At 39.4% G+C, this 16,489-nt stretch overlaps 1 protein-coding gene across 2 annotated transcripts in view; it reads right to left on the bottom strand.

Moving 5' to 3' along the window:
* The window catches only part of lonrf2 (LON peptidase N-terminal domain and ring finger 2), a 45,355-nt gene extending 29,168 nt beyond the window's left edge, over positions 1 to 16,187 (bottom strand). Inside the window, exon 1 of one of the 2 annotated variants that reach the window (XM_012957170.3) lies at positions 15,127 to 16,187. In XM_012957170.3, the coding sequence (XP_012812624.1) occupies positions 15,127 to 15,874 (748 nt within the window). In that variant the 5' untranslated portion in view covers positions 15,875 to 16,187. The remainder of the gene's footprint in view (positions 1 to 15,126) is intronic. The other variant, NM_001045693.1, reaches the window with a different exon arrangement.
* Positions 16,188 to 16,489: the final 302 nt, after the last annotated feature.

The raw sequence follows: 16,489 nt of genomic DNA, 5'->3' as shown, positions 1-16,489 counted from the left end.
TTGCATGCTTTATTTTCTTCCTTGTACCTGATGAAAGTTTCTGCTGTCCCAGCTAACTTGAATGCCCTAAAAGCACGTCTTTTCTTACCAACCTCGACACTAACACCTTTATTCAGCCATAAAGGTTTTGCTTTGCGATTCCTCTCCTTGCTTACAAGGGGGATATACTGTTGTGTATACCTGCAAAGCAATGTTTTAAAGATGTTCCATTTTCCTTCTGTATCTAACCCCATGAAAAGCCTTTCCCAGTTGACACATTGCAGAGATGCCCTTATACTGGCAAAGTCTGCAGTCTAAAATTGAGCATTTTAGTTACTCCCTTATAGAGCTGTCTCTGCAGCATTATCTCAAAGGAGGCCATGTTGTGATCACTGTTCCCCAAATGCTCACCCACACAAATGTTAGAGATGAATTCATTATTATTAGAAATCACCAGGTCCAAAAGAGTGTCATTCCTAGTAGGTTCTTGAACCGCCTGAAATAAAAAGTTGTCTTTTAGCATATTTACAAACCTACTAGCTTTTTCTGACTTAGCCACCCCATTACTCCAGTCAATGTCCGGATAATTAAAGTCCCCCATAATAACAACTTGACCCAGTTTTGAAGCCTCCTCCATTTGCAACAGTAGCTGCGTCTCATCCCCCTCATCTATACGGGGTGGTTTATAGCATACACCAATGACCATTTTCTTTGTGACCTTCAGCCCTACTGAAATTTCTACCCAAAGAGATTCGACGTTTTCATTGGTAATGTCTTTATTACATGGCTTTAAATCTGACTTTACGTAAAGACAAACCCCTCCACCCTTTTTAATCTCTCTGTCCCTCCTAAAAAGTGTATAACCATTTAAATTCACAGCCCAGTCGCATTTATCATCCCACCAGGTCTCAGTGATACCTAATAAATCATAATTTTCAATACATGCAATAGCTTGCAGCTCCCCTAATTTACCCGACAAGCTACGCGCATTAGCCAGCATGCAGCGGAGATTATTACTTCTCCCTCTGATGTTTACATTAGCTAATGGAGAGTTAGAGCTAAGGCAAATATGAGACTGTTTTCCTTGTAACGGAAGCTCCTTATCTGATAACTTATATGCCCCCCTCACTCCTCCCCCACAACCCTTTGCTAGTCCCCCTGCCCCGTCTACACTAATTTTCCCATAGAACTCTAGCTCACCCACCCCCCCCCTTGTCTAGTTTAAACACTCCTCCAACCTCTTAACCATTCTCTCCCCTAGCACAGCAGACCCCCTTCCATTGAGGTGCAATCCGTCACGGCTGTATAGCTTGTACCCCAAGGAAAAGTCAGCCCAGTGCTCTAGGAACCCAAACCCTTCCTTCCTACACCAAGACTTTAGCCACGCATTTAGCTCCCGCTGTCTCCCTAAACTTGCACGTGGCACCCGCAAAATTTCCGAAAAAATGACCTTGGAGGACCTTTGCTTAATCTTAGAGTCTAGATCCCTGAACTCACTCTTTAAGGTCCCCCACCTACCATTCATTTTGTCGTTAGTAACGATATGTACCAAGACAGCCGGGTCATGCCCAGCCCCTCCCAATAATGTGTCAACCCGATCAACCACATGCCGAACGCTGGCACCAGGAAGACAGCAAACTGTCCGGTTGAAGCGATCCGCTTGACAGATTACCCTGTCCACTTTCCTAATGATCGAATCCCCTATAACCACCATCTGTTTAGGCCTAGCTCTGCTCTCCTCCCCACCACTACTAGAGAAACTGGTCTCCCGGCTGTTAGAGAGATCAGCCTCATCTAGAACTGCCAGTCCAGAGTTCACACTCCCATCTTCTTCACACAATCTGGCAAATCTGTTAGGATGCGCAAACCCTGGAGCAGCCTCCCTTTTCCTTTTCCCCACACTAGATTTTCTAACTGTCACCCAGCTTACTGCCCTATCATCCTTTTGCTGCTCCCCTCCCCCCATACTATCTGACCCCGCTAGTTCTTGTTCAGTTAGCAAGAGACTCCTTTCAAGATTGTTGATTGAACGCAGTGTTGCAAGGTGTTCCTCTAGCGCTCTAACGCGAGCCTCTAAAGTGGCAATTCGCTCACATCCACAACAGAGGTATGCACTTTGGAACTGTTGTTCCACAACTGCATACATGTGGCAGGCTGTGCACTGTGTCAGACCTTCAATGTTGCTACCACTCATTCTCCCAGTTACAAGAACAGTTAAACAAAAATAGGTGAAAGGGCTTGTAGTAAATACCTTGTTTAACCTTGTTTTTAACTCCCTTAGTGTTTAACTCCTGAGTTTATAACTCCACTTACAGAGCCCCCACTAACTCCTGAGTTTATAACTCCACTTAAGAGCCCCCACTAACTCCTGAGTTTATAACTCCACTTAAGAGCCCCCACTTAAAGAGCAAACACTTACAGAGCACCTACCATCAGAGCAAGCTCCACTGGAGTGCCAGTGGTTCTATTTAAACAGTCTGTAAAGGTCAACTAATCAAACCACACCCACCTCAAACTGAAGGTAATTACAAAGGAATGTAACCTGCTGTATACCTATGGATCCCACAAACTTTGTAAATTAGCACCAAAAACAACAATTACTTTTACTTTTGAAAAAAAATAAATAAATAAAACCCAACAGTTAAAAAAAAAAACCCACAATGGTTTTGATAAAGTTAATAAAGAATACTTATCCCTTTTTTGTTGAAATGAAAGCAAGTTGATTCAACCAGCCACCAGCCTGTTAGTAAGTTAGTAAGTAATGCCAACCAACGCTTATGTACTATCAATATTGGTTTGAAAATAAATCTTCCGGTGAATCTAAGAACCAGAATGTGGAAGCAGCAAATTTTATGGTGCATTCAGACCTATGTAATAAAAATATTTCAGTGTGTGCGTAGAATTTATAATTTGAAAATTTATGACATGAGTTTGAATAATCCAGATTTTGAATAATCCAGATTTACATTACAAAATTTGCACCCATTTGATAAACTGTGTGCATGTTGCTGGAGTGTTGGCGCAGGAGTGCACACATCTGTACAGTGTAGCACCACAATCTGTGCACAGCCTTTAAAACACTTGTGGGTGTGCACAAGTGCTTGGGTTAGAGCGAACATTTTATCAGCCCATTTAATGTCTTTGGTGTCAGGAGCACAAGCCTATCCAATGTAAAAATAATTTTTACTCTGGTTACTTCTTTCCACACTAAACTAATTATAAACAGCATGTGAAACAAGGTTACTGTCAAATCTTTGCATCATTGTTGCTAAACCTGACCCAACTGGGATTAAATTAGGCATTTTAATGATTATTTATGGAGCTTTATAGTGTAAAAAGAAAAAAAATAGAGGGTAAGACTTTGAAAGACAAAGTGCAAAAAAGTTTAAATCTCATTCTTTAAAGGGGGTCATGAACAAAAAAAATGATTTTTAACACAATAAAAAAAATTTGTAATTCTAAGCAATTTTCAAACATACATTAAAGGAATACTGCCATGGGAAAACATGTTTTTTATATTTAATGTTGAAATTCACATAGGGCTAACCATGTTCTTCACTTTTCAGGGTGCCATAGCCATATGACCTGTGCTCTGATAAACTTCAGTCACACTTTACTGCGGCACTGCAAAATGGAGCGATATCACACCCTTCCAGCAGTCAATCAGCAGAACAATGGGAAGGTATAGCAGCTCCCAGTAGATATCAAAATAGAACTCAATAGTAAAAAATCCAAGTCCATCTTGGGATTCCTCCAGTTATATGGAGTAGGAGAAACAATAGGTTATCTGAAAGCAGTTCTAATGTGTAGCGCTGACTCCTTTGGAAAGTTTAAAATCAGGCACAATGCACTGAGATGGCTACCTACACACCAATACTACAACTAAAAAAAATACATTTCTTGGTTCAAGAATAACATTTTAAACGATAGAGTGAATTATAGTGTAATTTAGAAATAAAAATCATGACAGAACACCTTTTTGCCTGCCAAGCACGTACTATGTGCTGGCAGGAAAAGGCTCTAACTGCCATCCATCATCCCCAATCTCACAACCCAAACAAGGAGATGAAGACCACACACATTCTGGTAAAGGAGATGGTTTGCTATCTCATGCCACTGATTGACAAACATTTGAAAGACTGCAATCATCAATAGACTGTCAAATTCAAAACGCCTAACAGAGGTGGAACAAAAGACACAGTCATCATAAACATACTATAACAAAAAGATAGAACCATCTCAACCCTACTAGAGAAAATGGAAGACTTAGAAAACGGGGCAATCTTTGCTTCATCACATCCCAGAATCAATCAATGGAGCAGATATACTACAACCAGACCTGTCACTGCAAAATTTCTCAGCTTTCAAGCATAAGACAAAAAAATGGGAACAAAAATGTTGCACCTTTTTCTCATCATCTATTTCTTTCAGGACCTGAGCTCCCTCTACTGCACTCTACACAGAACACTGCTAGCCAACCGTGCTTGCTGGGATGCAGAAATCCAGGTAACTTGAACACTTCACAGATACCTAAACACCTGACAGAAAAGCAGCAAAACATAGCACACTGACTACCCACTCATTGAAATTCCTCTTTTGGAATATGGCAAACCTCAAAACCCTTATAAAAAGAAAAAAAAACCTAACACACCTAAAACACCTTTCACCAAACCTAGCACTTACAAGAACTTACAAGGAACTCATTGGAGAGCAATGGACAGCTGCACATTGCAAGAAACATGGATAGATGTCTGCATATCATCACTTTATAAACTCTCAAACAAGAAGTAGCAATTCTAACCCAACAAACATTTAAACATATAATTCTCAATACCCAGCCTACCTTACTAACTATACAACAAATCTATCATAACACAAATAAAACAACTGGAGACAGGTCAGCTATTACCATGGCAGATAAAACAGCCAAACAGTTTTCCTAGTTTTTTGAGAATGTTTACAAAGACTCCAGATTTAGTATCATAAATGAAATACTCCACCAAGGTAAGCCCCCTACCCTTACAACACAACTAACAGACCTACTAAATACTTCCATATTGGTCATCTTGGCAACGAATAAACTCAAATCAAACAAAGCTTCAAGCCTGGATGGGTTCACAGGGGTTTTCAATAAACTCTCAAAGATCACCAATTTTTCTAACCCATACACAAAAATCTGGACTCAACAAACTCCCTGCCCAAATTTCAATGATGCTCAAATTATCCTTTTTCCGAAACCCAGTAAAGAAAGACTTAACAACCCCGGGAAGCATACCGACCAAAATCACTTTTAAACAGACTTTAAAATACTAACATCCATATAGCAACACAATTACAAATGAACCTCCCGTCAATCTTAATACCGCACCCACTGGGCTTCACCCATAACCAACACTCAAAAGGCATTTAGACAACCATAGCTATAACCGTATCAGATATTTAAAAAAAAGAAAAAAAACCTCCAAATCCAATATTATTTTTAGCTTAGATGCTTCGAAAGTCTTTTGATAATTTTGCCATATCTCACTTTCTGCAAGAACACTGATTTGGCAATCATTTAATTTAATGAAATATATCTATAATATAATATTTTAATCTATAAATGCAATGATTTACTTCTTCTCATAACATACACAGAATGTTGCACGAACAACAATATGTCATCTTTATTGCATTCAAAATAAAAATAAATAAAAACAAACAACCAACCAAAAAAACATAGCAGGTACTTGTGAATGATTAGCTGCCAACTATGAATTAGCCCTGTATATAAACAGTACCTGGTGCTCAGATGACCATTAAAGAATTATAAGAGCATTCCTAACTCACCAGAAATGCAAGTAATCACGTGAGTGATGCAAGCCTTATACTAATGTAGATTTAGGGACCTGTACTTTATATATTTGCATATCCTAATTTCAGTTTCTAGAAATTTACAAAAAGAGAACAAACAAAAAACTTGTAATATCATTTCATTTTAAAATGAAAATTTAGTTATATATTTCTATTTATATAATCTTTATAGAAAGTATCTTTTAACTATAACCTTAACATACCTAACCCATGTGAAATATGATCTAAATGACTGGAAGCAATGAGCTTCAGTAATTGGTGCAGTCAACATAGTCCAGAAGCAGTCCTGCTCCTGACACACTTTCTAGAGATTGCTAATCTGGCTAAAGTAACACAACGGGATTACTTCGCTGTCTATGACGCACTATACGTTGAGAGGAAAGAAGGTTGAAATTTAACATGCTTAAGCTTCTGTATAATTGTTCGGTTATTGAGGTCATTACAAAGTAAATAGTAGAAAGCTTTATTTGGACCTTGCCATTCAATGATCTTAAAATAATCTTGTAACTCCATGATGACTTCTTATATTCTTGTGTTTTGTAATAGTGAGTAAATAATTTCCAACATAACTAACACTTAGCTGAATCTTTGATTTTACAGGTAAGGGATCTGTTATCCAGAAACCCATTATCCAGAAAGCTCTAAATAACAAGAAGGCCATCTTTTAGAGAGTCCATCATAAACAAATAATACAAAGTTAAAACAAAAATTCCTTTTTCTCTGTAATAATAAAACAGTACTTTGTACTTGATCCTAACTAAGGTATAATTCATTCTTATTGGAGGCAAAACAACCCTACTGGGTCTAATTAATGTTTCAATGATTTTTTTAGTAGACTTAAGGTATAGAGTTACAAATTATCAGACCCTTTATCTGGGAAAACCCCAGGTCACAAGTATTTTGGATAATGGGTCCTATACCTGTATATATGATCATTCTGGTTATAAAAGTACTCTGTAACTTTCTTATATTTCACATACAAATATATTATTAGCTGTTTATGCACTTAAAACATATATTCATAAAATTTTTCATGTTCATGATAAATAGAATGAGTATACATTTATGTGGCAGAGGCAGAATGAGTGTATGCGATAGAGCAAAACAATATATGTGACACTGAGTAGGCAAGGCCCGTTTTATCTTGCTTACAATATCTTACCAAAATATCAGACAAACTATAGCAAACAGCATTAAAACTTAGGGGCTTATTTACTAATCCACGAATACGAATCCGAATCCCGAATAGGAAAAAATCAGATTGGAAACGAAAATTTTGCGATTTTTTCGTCGCCGTCGCGACTTTTTCGTAGCCGTTATGACTTGCGCGAATTATCGCAACTTTTTCGTATTGAGCGCTAGTAAACAGCGGGCAAACCGTTCCGATTTTTTCGCGCCCCTTAGTATGTAAAGTGGGAGAAAATAGAAATAGCAAAGTTTTGCTTTTGTTTTAATGTTGCTATGATAGCAAGGTTAGCATTTACCTGTAGTAGGGGCATATGGCATACATGGTGCCTTAATATCTTCCTTCACATTTTGCAATTTATGAAGTCTGTATAATTTTTCTGAATGAAATATAAGCAAAATGTATGTAATGAAACTATGTCAACATATGAAATTCCAACGTTGGGTGTGCCAAGCAACAAACATGTATCAAAACCAGCACATCAGGCTTCAGAACTGTGTCAGTGTTTGACAAGTTGTTATGAACTGTTATTCTGATTTGCTGCTAGGGTTTATCTAAAAGGAAAACAATCTCTATTCATACATACACACAGCTATGGGACCTATTATCCACAATGCTCTGGGCCTGGGGGTTTTAGGATCTTAATTTCGATCTCCATCTATACATACATACTTTAAGGGGCTGATTTACTAACCCACCAATGGGTCGAAATGAGTCCGATTGCGTTTTTTTCGTAAAGATCGGTATTTTGCGATTTTTTCGGCGTCTTTACGAATTTTTCGTTACCAATACGATTTTTGCGTAAAAACGCAAGTTTTTCGTAGCCATTACGAAAGTTGCGTAAAATCTTGCGATTTTTCGTAGCGTTAAAACTTGCGCAAAAAGTTGCGCTTTTTTCGTAGCGTTAAAACTTACGCGAAACTTCGCACCTTTTAAGTTTTAACGCTACGAAAAAGGCGCAACTTTTCGCGTAAGTTTTAACGCTACGGAAAAATCGCAAGATTTTACACAACTTTCGTAAAGGCTACGAAAAACTCGCGTTTTTACGCAAAAATCGTATTGGTAACGAAAAATTCGTAAAGACGCTGAAAAAATCGCAAAACATACGAAAAAGTCGCAAAATGTTGTTTTCAAGTCGGAACTTTTCCAATTCGGGTCGGATTCGTGGGTTAGTAAATCAGCCCCTAAGTCTACTAAGAAAAAAAAAACCAATAAGATTGTTTTTCCTCCAGTAAGAATTAATTATATCTTAGTTGGGACCAAGTACAAGGGCTGCAAATATAATTTTGGAAGTTGGTAAGAAATACAAGACCTTATAAAGTAAGAGAGAAGATGCATAATTTATAGCATGAGGTGCTGTAAATTAGACATAACTCAGCGGTCCCCTGCAATCAAATTTACATATTGGAAAATAATATATCCAGGCTTTAGCTACCCTTCCCATATATATATATATATATATATATATATCTATATATATATATCAAAATAAAACAGCCAGCACCAAGGGTCTTTGTATTTCAAAAAATCTCTTGTGTATTATAATTGCATGTACAACCGACGTTTCGGTCCCTTTTAGGACCTTTTTCAAAGGTCCTTTTTGAAAAAGGTCCCAAAAGGGACGAAACGTCGGTTGTACATGCAATTATAATACACAAGAGATTTTTTGAAATACAAAGACCCTTGGTGCTGGCTGTTTTATTTTGATATTTATATGATATCCCGTGCACAGGGGCAGCTGCAGAGCAGCAGATTTTGGAGTGTGGTGCTGTCGTGTGGACTGTATATATATATATATAATGTTATTTATTTATTTATCTATATATGACAAACAAATGGTAGTCAAAAGTCTGTTGAAGTGATGCTTAAAAACAATTTTCAATTGTATTGATACAGAAACTGTTGGGACACAAATTTCTGTGAAATTGTATTTCTTTCTGCAAAAGAATGAACACATTAAACAAAACTAGTTTCATAAATCATGTTACATTTTGACAGTTCAAAAAGATGTGAGAAATATTTCCCCTTTATGTGCTAAGTCAGTGCTGTCCAACTTCTGTTGTACCGAGGGCCGGAATTTTTCCGACCTACGTGGTGGAGGGCCGATAATGGAAGCCAGTTTTGACCACTCCCCTTTTTGAAACTGCACCCACTTGAAACCACACCCATGTTATCACATGACCATACCCATATTAATGGTTGTAGTACAGCAAAAACCTGCCATACTCTGCCTTCCCTACCCTGCCTGTGTGGGCCATACTCTGCCTTCCCTACCCTGCCTGTGTGTGCCATACTCTGCCTTCCCTACCCTGCCTGTGTGTGCCATACTCTGCCTTCCCTACCCTGCCTGTGTGCCATACTTGGCTGGCTTGTGCCATACTTGGCCTGTGTGTGCCATACTCTGCCTGCCCTACCCTGCCTGTGTGTGCCATACTCTGCCTTCCCTACCCTGCCTGCGTGTGCCATACTTTCACTGTGTTTGCCATTCTTGGCTGGTTTGTGCTATACTCTGCCTGTGTGTGCCATACTCTGCCTTCCCTACCCTGCCTGTGTGTGCCATACTCTGCTTGCCCTATGATGCCTGTGTGTATGGCACACACAGGCAGCCTACACAATGCTGGCACTGCTCCTACAGTCTGCACAATAACTATATATTAAAAAACTTTTTAATTGCAGTACCACCTCAGTATATGTTCTTTTTGTAGTGTGCAGGGATTATTTGTGGGTTTCTACTGCTCCTGAGGTGTGAACAGGGGAACAATGGGGGTGATTACAGCCTGAGCCTGAGGTGTGAACACTGCAGGGGGTGAACAATGCAGAGATTAAAAGGTGTGAACAACACAGGGAATTACATATTTAAACAATACAGCCTGAATCTAAGGTGAGAACCATGCAGGGGGGGCAGTTAATCACAGTACTGATACCATTTAAAGCTTACACAAGAGTAAGCCATCAAAGCAGCCAGACAGGTGGGGGGCCACACAGAGGGGGGTCGCGGGCCGCCAGTTGGACAGCACTGTGCTAAGTTATTTAGATTTCCTTTTAATCAGAGTCAATGTTTTGCAGCTGCATAGTTGATAAGGAAATACAAGTGGTATAAAAATATCATGCTGCAACCTTGTCAGAGAACAGTAAACAAAATGCAAATACTATATGGCAAAGAAGGCCAAAGTTGAAGAGAGGTTGTTTATGGCACGTACTGTATGTCCTGGATAGAGGTAAGTAAACGTGATAAACTCAGTACTACCCAGTGTGTAAAAGGTATTAAACAACATTCACTAATTAATATAAATGTCAGCTTGTTGTGAGTTTTAGAACTGGTGATCTCCATGGCCTCTTTCTACTTCAATTTGCTTTAAACTATGGTGGCAACAAATGGTGCAGGATCCCAGAATCACATGTAACCAAGCACCTACAGTATGGGGCACATTTACAAAAGCACGAACGCTCCGATCGTATTTTCGCCGATTTTTTCGGGCGTCCGCATGACTTTTTCGTACGCCGCACGACTTTTTAGTACGCCACACGACTTTTTAGTACGCCACACGACTTTTTCAGACGTTTGCACGAAATAATCAGAAAGGTTTTACCGCTGTTTACAATTGTTCGTTATGAAAATTTTGTGACTTTCGGATCGCCAATACGATATTATCGTGACTAATACGATTTTTTTGTAAGCATTTTCGTGATATTTGCGATCTTACGAAATTTTTGTTTCCAATACGATTTTTTCCCATTCGTGATTCGGATTCGTGGATTAGTAAATGTGCCCCTATGTGTCCACTTATTGACTATGCAAGCTTTCAAGAAAACATTGTAAACTTTTATCAGGAATTTTGTGATGTTACAACAGCTCACAAAAGATATGACCATTATCGCTATTATCTCCCCTTATGTGCCCAATTAAAATCAATAAAATGCATGGTGAATAGATCTATATTTTCTGAAAGCTTGCATTCTTAAATCAGTTAGCTACAAAATAGTATTACCTTATTGCAAAAAATCCTTTTATCTCTTTATGAACTATGGCTAGTATTGGGTCTCAGTGCCGATAAGGACCCTGCAGAGTTGGTAATTGCCGGGAATCTGCCCCAACTGAGCATGCTCAAGCAGGGTCCGTGTCGGTAGTGAGATCCAAAACAATTTCTAATAAACGTAAGATGACGCCTAGGTACACTGCTGCACTGCTCTGCTTTTTAAGCTTGGGTTTTTCTATAGGGCCACTTTTCAAAGTTATAGGCTATGCGAAAAGGGAGACGTAAGGGTGGTTAAGGGGCTTTTAGTTCTCCTTTAACCAACTTTCCAGTATATACTAATTAAATATTTTCAATGGTTTTACAATTATGTTTATATATAATTGGTAGTTGAAAGCAGTATTTGTTTACCCCATTCTGTCCTTTGGCTTTGACTCTTGGAATAATGAAATAGTTATCAAAGAGTGAAAATTGAGCTTGCTGTGCTGCACGCTTCCTCAGGAGCAGATATTTTATCTGCTCCTGAGGAAGCGTGCAGCACAGCACGCGAAACGCGTTGAGCTTCTGTGGACACTTCGAATGTTCATTGCTTTTATATTACTACTGTACTGTAAGTAGCCTGCAGAGCGCAGGGCTTTTTATATTTATTAAACAGTTTCACACTATATTTGCCTCATCTTCTATCCTATATACATTGCTGAACTGGATCCCACTTCAATCAATGCCCAGCTGGGTTTGGTCTACATGCTCCTTGATACGTTGTTCTGGTGAGCAGTTTGAACATTTATAGAGTTGGGGTCACATGTATTAGTGGTGTTCAACTAAAGCACTCACTTTATTTATTTATTCGTTTATCATCTTACTTTTTTGCACTATATATATTTTATTTTTCATTTTTATGCGCTTCCATCGATATTCTGCATAAACAATCCTATTGGGTTTAATTAATGTTTAAATTATTTTTTTAGTAAAGTTAAGGTATGCAGATCCAAATTACAGAAAGATCCCTTATCTAGAAAACCCCAAGTCCCAAGCATTCTGAATAACAGGTCCCATAAATGTATAAAGAGCAATTACATTTTATTCTGGCTGACTCTGTTAAGCTCTAGTCTTAATAAGAGAAAGTGTATCTCTTTTAGTTTATGCAGAGTACATACACATCCAAACATATACTAATTTAAACTGTAGTTATACTTACATATAAAACCACTGAATTTTTTTTTTATTAATGTATATGAGGAAAGTTGCATTTTTTTCATTATACAAAACACTATTTTTGGATGAAGGTCCCCTTTAATGCAAATGATCAAGCTATTGCCTGACATTACAAAACAATTACTGCAATTAGATTAAAGGTAATAATCTTCACAATCCATAACCATGATATTTCCATCAAGTCCCTTAATATAATTACAGGACAGGTTTATATATTAAATAAAATATACAAGAAACATGACAAGTGATGTAAAAGCCCTGCTGAATATGTTTGTGCTATATAAATAAAGGGCAATAATAACCACATCTATTGGTACATTCATTAACCATTTGAGCTCAGATGAGCAGGACCCTCTGATTCAATATTTATTCTGTAAACGTTATTAAATTATGGTAAGGAGATCCCAAAAATATAGCATTTCAAAGATATAGTAAAACAATAAAAAAGCATTATAAATCCATCATCTAAAACAGGGGTCCCCAACCTTTTTTTTTTTTTTTTTTTACCCGTAAGCCACAAATATAAAAAAAAAACAAGCACGGAAGAAATTCCTCGGGGGTGTCAAGTATGGCCTGTGATGTGGTGATTTTGCTTTGATACAGCAGTATCCCTCAGCAATTCTTTTTTGTATTATGAAACTACTGTAAAAACCCTCTTTGATATAAATTAACGTAAAACACTGTGTAACTTGCTGGTGCTATATAAATAAATGATGATGATGTGGTCCTCTTCAAAAAGGTTTAATTAGGCCTGGATACCAAACAATTGGATAAGCCACTCGTTTGGTGACCTCCCCAAACAAGAAAATCTATTAGTTTATGATCAGCTTTACTCTGCATATGTCAAAACATATTTATGCTACAATTACTAAAATTATATGTACCCACCCATTTATGCAGATTATACCAACACATATATTACATATATATATACAAAAACAAAGCACATTAAAAGAAATTTCTATAAGCTTGTTCTGCTAGTGGAAAAAAATGACAAATAGATGTGGAAGTTAAGTTCCAGAGGCACAGTGGCGTAACTAGAGGGGGTATGGGAGGGTGCACAATTTGCACCCGTGGGGCCCGCACAAGACACAATGGAGTCTCATCACTGGGGAATCTGTGGAGAAGTTTGTGTGCCCATATGTTAAAAGAAGACATGGCATGCATCCCATGGAGTCTATCACGCCTCTTTAGAGATACAAGAAAAGAAATGTGCACAACTTGGTATTGGGGCCATTTGGGGCAGCAAGGGGCAACTGTCTCAGGATGTGGCCAATGGCCTTGGTTGCTCCTGTTAACCAGACAGAGACGCTTAATGCTAGAAATTGGAAAAAAGGGAACAGGCAAGGAAAATTGGCAATAAAAAATATATAACACCAGACATACAAACCAGTTTAGAAAGGATTCCTTAGAAGGAAAGACACACAAAGAGCTTTACTGGCACACCTGGCACAGCTCTTTGTGTGTCTTTCCTTCTAAGGAATCCTTTCTAGTTACGATTACTATCACACACTGTGCACCCTGAAACTATAGTGCAGGGCCATTTCTTTTTCTTTGGTTAAAAATACAAACCAGTTTAGGCTACTAGGTCCACTGGCAACAGAACTCACTTATTAAAAGGAGACATATAGCATAAGTAACCCCCTAATCTTGTAGGCAATAATAAATAATATGTGCCAGCTTTCACTTGATCTTCCTACAGATCTGCTATAGTCCCTGACCCTGTTTCACATGAGGGGTGGGTCTGTCCTAAGGGTCCCTGCCAAAGGCACAGTAGAAGAGAGGATAGCCAATCACAGCCCTGCAGTAAGACAAGGCTGCTGTTCCCTATCAGGTCCACCTCACTGCTGATTGACTTTTATCTAAGAGTGCAGTGCGCTGAGTGCCTCTGGTTCCCCTGCACAGCCTGGGAAAGGAGGCAGCAGGAAGTGGAACAGTAGGACTAGTAGGGTTTTTGGATATATTTTCAGCCCTAAAACAAATGTTCTCAGCACATTCCTTCTATATTTAAAAGAGTACACATGTTTGTTTTTTTACACAACACGCCCCTTTGTATGTATGTATGTATATATATCTTTATTTATAAAGCTCTACTTTTGTACACAGCGCTGTACAGTAGAATACATTAATATACAATGGGTATTAAAATAGATAAATACAAAGTATTACAATAAGCACAAATAAATAAAAGATACAATTTAATAAGATAAGAGTCAAAGACACAAGAGGATGTCCCTGCCCTGTAGAGAATCTTTAATTATAGTATAATTTGAAAAAGGTGCAATATCAAAATAAATATTTAAAGGGCGGTTCAATTTAAAATAACTTTTAGAATGTACTATCTCTAGCAACCTTGCAATTGGTCTTCATTATTTATGTTACATTTTTTAATTATTTGGCATCTTTGTCTACATCTTTCCAGCTTTCACTTGGGAGTCACTGACTCCGCTAGCCAAAAAACTCTTGCCCTGTGAGGCTACAATTTTATTGTTACTTTTTATTATTTATCTTTCTATTTAGTTCCTCTTCTATTCATATTCCAGTCTCTCATTCATGCCACTGCCTGGTTGCCATGGAAAAGACGATAGCAACCAGATAGCTGCTGAAATTCCAAACTGGAGAGCTGCTAAACAAAGCTAAACAACAAAGCTAAATAACTAAAAAGCTACAAAAAATAAAAAAATGAAACCAATGGCAAATTCTCAGAATATCATAATATAAGTTAATTTCAAGGTGAACAACCCCTTTAAAAGCATGCAAAATTAAGACCAACTGCATTATGACATTGACAACTAATGCCTGAAATAACATAACATGAAATAACATGTTTTAGGTCAACTTTCCCTTTTTTTTTTAAATGCATATTCTCTAAATGTAACACATATGAGAGTGATGATACATAATAACAAGTGCACTGACAGGGATACTTACTCAGCTCCAGCGCAGCGCTGTATTTCTCCATGGCCCCCATCAGGTTGCTGCTCTCCCTCAGAAGTTCCCCTTCCACCGACAGTCTTCGCACCTTAGTCTCTTCCTTCAGCCACTTTTGCAACAGGTTGCCCAGTACCACATTAACCTTAGAATCCATAAGAGATACCCCGGGCCATTCGGCTTTGCCCTTCAGCTTGTCGCCACACTGGCTGCACTGCAGCGGCTCCTGGGCACGCAGGCACCTCTTGCAGACTGAGTGCCCACACAGCAGGGTGACCGGGTCCAGCAGCAGGAGCCGGCACATAGGGCAGGAGAAGATATCGGAAATGGGGGTGGGTTCAGCGGGCGGCGCTGAGTAAGGGCTGACAGAGTACTGCGGATGAGCAGTGCCAGGCTCTCTCTGGGCACACGGAAGGCCAAGCTCTTTTTCCCTGATGTTCCGCGCAATGCTCCCTACGAGCACCCCCAGTTCCTCGGGACGAAGCTGGCTCAGCATGGCCGCCCTTGTGTAACAGTCCAAGGCATCTGTCACCCGGCCAGCTAGTGCCAATGCGTCCCCTTTGCGCAGCCACAGAAACCTCTGGGGCTGCTCTTCCAGCTGAGAGCCGTAAATCTCTGCTGCCAGTTCAAAATTACCCGCCCTGTAAGACTCTTCCGCCACCCCCAGCATCTCCGAGCAAAGTCCTGGGGGGGCCGGTGGGAAAGGGTCCGTGTGCTGTACGGATCCCACCTCCATGGTGTACGAGCTGCTCCGGGGCGCGCTACATGCTCTAGCCAGGGGCCACTTTAATAACAGGGCAATAGGGGCATTTGCCCGGGGCCCACAGATTATAAGGGCCCACTGTGTCTATTTTAACTTTTCCAACAATCCCCAGTAGTTTCGATCAAGCTCACCCTGCCTGCCTGTCTTCTGTCCTTAGATCGGCACATTCCCCCTCCTTGTCATCACAATCAGGCCTGCTGCTCTGTCTTTAGTTCAGGACCCTCCCCCTTCCCTGTCGTCATCAGACACCGGCCTGCTACTCAGTCAAGACCCGCCCCTTCCCTGTCGTCATCAGGTACCGGCCTGCTACTCTGCCTTTAGATCAGAACCCGCCCTCCTTCTTGTCGTCATTAGACACCAGCCTGCTGCTTTGTCTTTAGATCCCCCCCGCTTGTGTTTATTAAAAGCTAACCTGCTGCTTTGTCACACACTACTTTGCACAGACACTACTAGTACATTTATTATACGTAGTGCATTAGAGTCAGGGAGTGTATTTGAAAGCAGGAGGTGTGCAGAAATACATGTGGAAGGGCGCAGGATTTATTGAGGAGGGGGAGACTGTATGAAAAAGTGAAAAGAGGCGCGCTT

The sequence above is a fragment of the Xenopus tropicalis genome, chromosome 2, assembly GCF_000004195.4.
Source record: "Xenopus tropicalis strain Nigerian chromosome 2, UCB_Xtro_10.0, whole genome shotgun sequence".
In the NCBI taxonomy this organism is placed as follows: Eukaryota; Metazoa; Chordata; class Amphibia; order Anura; family Pipidae; genus Xenopus; species Xenopus tropicalis.
This window is presented reverse-complemented; position numbering and strand designations above follow the sequence as displayed.